This window comes from Nicotiana tabacum, chromosome 6 (genome assembly GCF_000715075.1).
Source record: "Nicotiana tabacum cultivar K326 chromosome 6, ASM71507v2, whole genome shotgun sequence".
NCBI lineage: Eukaryota > Viridiplantae > Streptophyta > Magnoliopsida > Solanales > Solanaceae > Nicotiana > Nicotiana tabacum.
In genome coordinates, this window is record NC_134085.1 from 41,327,947 (window position 1) to 41,332,520 (window position 4,574).

At 36.3% G+C, this 4,574-nt stretch overlaps 1 protein-coding gene across 1 annotated transcript; it reads left to right on the forward strand.

The window, feature by feature from the left end:
- Positions 1 to 641: 641 nt before the first annotated feature.
- On the forward strand, positions 642 to 3,823 carry LOC107828874 (protein DETOXIFICATION 33-like). Its single transcript, XM_016656261.2, has 7 exons — positions 642 to 941; positions 1,524 to 2,065; positions 2,156 to 2,242; positions 2,331 to 2,387; positions 2,590 to 2,828; positions 2,944 to 3,149; positions 3,329 to 3,823. The coding sequence occupies exons 1-7, from the start codon at positions 642 to 644 to the stop codon at positions 3,437 to 3,439; spliced, it is 1,542 nt and encodes a 513-aa protein (XP_016511747.1). The 3' UTR covers positions 3,440 to 3,823.
- The last annotated feature ends 751 nt before the right edge of the window (positions 3,824 to 4,574 follow it).

A 4,574-nucleotide genomic window follows, 5' to 3' on the forward strand; every position in this document is an offset into this window, starting at 1 on the left:
ATTATGTTGACTGTTATAGTCAAATTGTTTTTTTTAATTGTAATTTTTCATGTCTTAAATATTTATATTATCAATTATTATGAATTGTAGTATTTTTTACTAGTTTTCAAATATCTAAATTTTTTTTTTTTTTAAAACTTAAAATTTTCATGTCCAGAATTAAAGAATTTGACTCTTGCCAGAGTTTTAAGCACATAAGAAGCTATACAATTTTAGTTTGGGTTTGAAACCTTTGAATCCGTCAAGATTCGATATTTATAATTGCTTGACGAGAATCTCGTCACAAGATTAGGAAAAAGGGAAGTTCAAGCACTTATTTTATGACCATGAAATCTGTACAATGTCAAACCTACTAGGCAACAACTAGCATCATTCATCTGACACAACAATATTATAAGCCGGCAATGTTCTCCAACAAATCCAGAAATTCTTTGAATAAACACATTCAATTAGTTGTTCAAGGAACGTTCAGGCTTGTCATGATGAATGAATTTTAGTTCCATGAACCAACGTGAAAATAGGGTCGACAAATTTTAAAGAACTCAGCCTGTTTTTTCTCTTAACATATATTTGTGCAGTTCTTGTGAACATATATATAGCAGAAGGGACTAAAGTAACAGGCAAGTATATATGTAATTTTCATGGTGAAGGAAAGTCAAGAGAAGAAGCACAAGTACAACATAATGGAGTCTGTAGGGCCTTTTGAAATGGAAAGGAAATTTCAGGCTGATGATTATGATGATGCCAAGAAAACGGGAGAAAAAAGCTGGGTTGAATCCAGGAAGATGTGGAAGATAGCAGCACCAGCCGTTTTGACAGCAGTGGCTCAGTTCTCCATTGGCTTTGTCACGGTTGCATTCATAGGCCATCTTGGGTCTACGGAGCTAGCTGCTGTCTCTATTGTTCAGAATGTGATTGAAGGATTTGTCTATGGAATAATGGTACGTAAGTCTAAGATGAGTTTATGTGAAGAATTCTATCAGGTTAAATTGACTTACCACTCTCCATATAAAGCCTGATATGGATAAACTGATAATGGAGCAATAACTTGCTGTAACGGATTAATTAATTGCTTTCACAGTGTAAAAAATCTTTAAATAACTGCTGTTAATGCATCTAACAATCCATAACTATTAAGGATTCTCATATTATCTTGTAACAAAATTTGTTACGACTTTTCTTTCTCTCCTTTTTCTCTTTGTTTTCCTAGTTATAAATGTTACTAGGAACTAGGATTGGGAAAGAGTTTGAATAGTCTTCTTGATGGAGGTGCTAAGCAGCCTTGTAGAATTTAAAAGATATTCTTTTAAATGATGAAAGGGGATAGTACTATTTACGATATGAACAAGGCATTTACTTCTATAGATGAAAATGCCAAAATAAAACTTGACTTCTCTTTATGTCAATGGAAAGAAAGGTGTTGAACTGCTCATTTCTATAGTGAAAAATGAAACTGAGACCAGGGAAATATACTTGGATTTGAATACTGACTCTTCATTTTTTGTCTGAATTTGTTGTATTAGCTAGGTATGGGAAGTGCCCTTGAGACACTCTGTGGTCAAGCTGTTGGAGCTGGAAAATATGATATGCTTGGAATCTACATGCAAAGATCATGTGTCCTTACTCTTGTAACAGCCTTATTGCTGACACCATTTTACATATTCACATCACCTTTACTGAAGTTACTACACCAGAATACAAGTATTTCAGAACTTGCTGGAAAGTATGCGATATGGGTGATTCCTCAATTGTATGCTTACGCGCTCAATTTCCCTGTTGAAAAATTCCTCCAAGCTCAAGGAAAAATATGGGTTATGACAGTGATTAATCTAGTTATATTGGCACTTCATGTTGTACTAAATTGGGTGCTGGTGACAAAATGCGGGCATGGCCTACTTGGTGCTGCCATAGCAGGGAATATCTCATGGTGGCTTGTGGTTATAGCTCAATTTGTCTATGTTATCTCCGGTTACTTCCCTGAAGCATGGACTGGATTTTCCACATTAGCATTCAAATCACTGTGGGGTTTTTTAAAACTGTCACTTGCATCAGCTATCATGCTCTGGTAACTTCCTTACTTTCTCATGATACAATTATTTTTTCTTACAAAAAGTTTGATCATTTATCTTACTGATTTGCTAAGCGATATTGACAGCCTGGAGCTCTGGTATTACACAGTGGTGATTCTTATGGTAGGGTGGTTAAAGAATCCGGAAATTGCAGTAGATGCTATATCAATCTGGTTGGTGGACCTTAACTATGCTTTTTCCAGGTTTTAAGAATCTGTTCTCACCTTTTGTTCTTATTCATTCATCTCCTCTTTGCAACAGCATGAACTTGCAATTATGGACACTGATGATCTCTCTAGGTTTCAATGCCGCAGTCAGGTTTTGATCCTTTACACTTGATTTAATGGTAGTCCAAATCGGTAGCTAAATATGATCTGTAAGTTTGCATGTTACAACTGTCTTGTATGTAAGAAAAAACAGTCTAGCAGGGGAGTTTGAAAACAACATGCAAAACATTTGTTACAATAGCATACTTAGAATTCCATGTTTTGTAAAGTTACTCTTAATTCTTACTATGCAGTGTGCGTGTTTCCAATGAACTAGGAGCTGGTCGTCCAAAAGCTGCAAAATTCTCAGTTGTGGTTGCTGTAGTTACATCAATGATTGTTGGAGTTTTCTTTACTGCTGCAGTTATTGCAGCTAAGAACCATTTCCCCGTATTGTTTTCTAGTAAACCTGAGGTCATAAAGGAGACATCAAAATTAGGGTACTTCTTGGCTGCGACCATCATTCTCAACAGCATCCAGCCTGTACTTCATGGTAACTTATAACCTTCCCAAAAGTTAGAAGAAAAAAAAAAGAGAGAAGTGAAACAAGAGGCGAAGTTTATGTTGTCGCTATGCATAACTTTGCCTTTTTCTTCTGATAAATGCAGGGGTGGCAGTTGGAGCTGGATGGCAATTTTCAGTTGCAATCATAAATATAGTTTGCTACTATGTAATCGGCCTACCAATTGGTGCCTGCCTCGGTTACCTTGCCAATTTTGGAGTGGAGGGGATCTGGTCTGGGATGTTGTTTGGCAGCCTCCTTCAAACAGTAATTTTGTTGTTGAAAATGTTCCGAACTAACTGGCATGAAGAGGTTAGTATATTGTTTACAGATTGTGGGGTCTTGACAGGACACAATATGTTGAGTTTCATGTCCACTTGTATAGTAAGAATTCATACTTCAAACTTTCTTTTTCATGACATGCAATTCTAGACAGATGGCTTAGGCAACTTGGTTTCAGAATAGGGGATAACAAATGTTATTTTGTGCAGGCAATCCATGCTGAGGAACGCATAAAGTCATATGCCAGCACGCCTTTGCATCCAAATATAGTAGAGCAAACCAGATGGTGTGATACTTCACATCTGCCCCTAGTGACATGACGAGCGAATCAGAGTATCACCGAGGGAGTATGAAAATAGAGCAAGCACGGCATGTTTCTGACTTGAGTGAGATCGGACAAATTTCTTTTGGCGAATTATCTGTTATTTTTGGTCAGCACTACAATAGAAAGTTTTTCATAGTGTTGGACCTGACTGAAAAACTTAGACTTCATGCCCCGTTCCTGGTGTTTGTCCACACGACAACCACTGCAACAAGCTGTGAGTCCAGACGCGGTAATGCAAAGAGATCTTCAACTTGCCTATGTTCTTCAGGTTGAGAGATATCTTTCTTTATACGAACATGCATGGTAAATTTAGGCGGAAAAATTGTATTACTTCCTGAAAGAATTACGTTGGCTTCTAGTCTTTTAAGTGTAGTAAGTTTTTCAATATTCTTTTACATGGTGCTAAATGAAACACTAATAAATTTTCTCTGTTGGCCTCGCTTCCTTTTGTTTTTGCCCACGGTAATTTAAGAAGTAAATATTCAGGTTATTATGCTATTCCTCTGAAGGTGAAACAAGTGGGAGTATTTACAAGTAAAACATAAATCCAAGCACCCACATGGTCAATCACGTTTTTCCATCGCCTCTAATGGTGCTGTCCTTCGTACGGAATTGTATGAGCATCCAGTATCGCAGATCTAGCCAGCATCAAAGCTAATACCTGCCTGTCTAGTGTCTATTAAATTACTTTTTTGGTCATAATATACTCCATCTATCTCAATTTATGTGATACTTTTTATTTTTTGATATTCAAGCTTGTTAATTTTGACCGTGTATTATAACATAGAATCTTCAAATTTTTCCCAATAAAATTTACATATTTGAAAACTACGTAAAAATTACTATTATAAGTCACAATAATTAATAATTCGTACTCCAATATTTAAAAGGTATATGACTTTCGAAAAATTTGTGATGGAAGAGTCATTCGTTTGACTTTCGAATTTCGAACACCGTCACAGACGATGGGAGTAACTTCGAAGAGTAACTCCTTCGAAGAGTTGAAACAACCAGTACGTCATTCGTAAAAGTTAAATAAGATTATTCTTAATTGCAGACTCAAGTGCTTTTTTCATTTTCTGTGGAATTGTATGCTGCCTAATAATCCTTTTAGGTGGCTGTATCTGGTG

Bases quoted from the DNA above. Each gene is read 5' to 3' on its own strand.
- LOC107828874 (XM_016656261.2), top strand. From the start codon at position 642: ATGGTGAAGGAAAGTCAAGAGAAGAAGCACAAGTACAACATAATGGAG. The intron at 942-1,523 runs GTACGTAAGTCT...TTGTTGTATTAG, and splicing joins GATTTGTCTATGGAATAATG to CTAGGTATGGGAAGTGCCCT. The intron at 2,066-2,155 runs GTAACTTCCTTA...CGATATTGACAG, and splicing joins GCATCAGCTATCATGCTCTG to CCTGGAGCTCTGGTATTACA.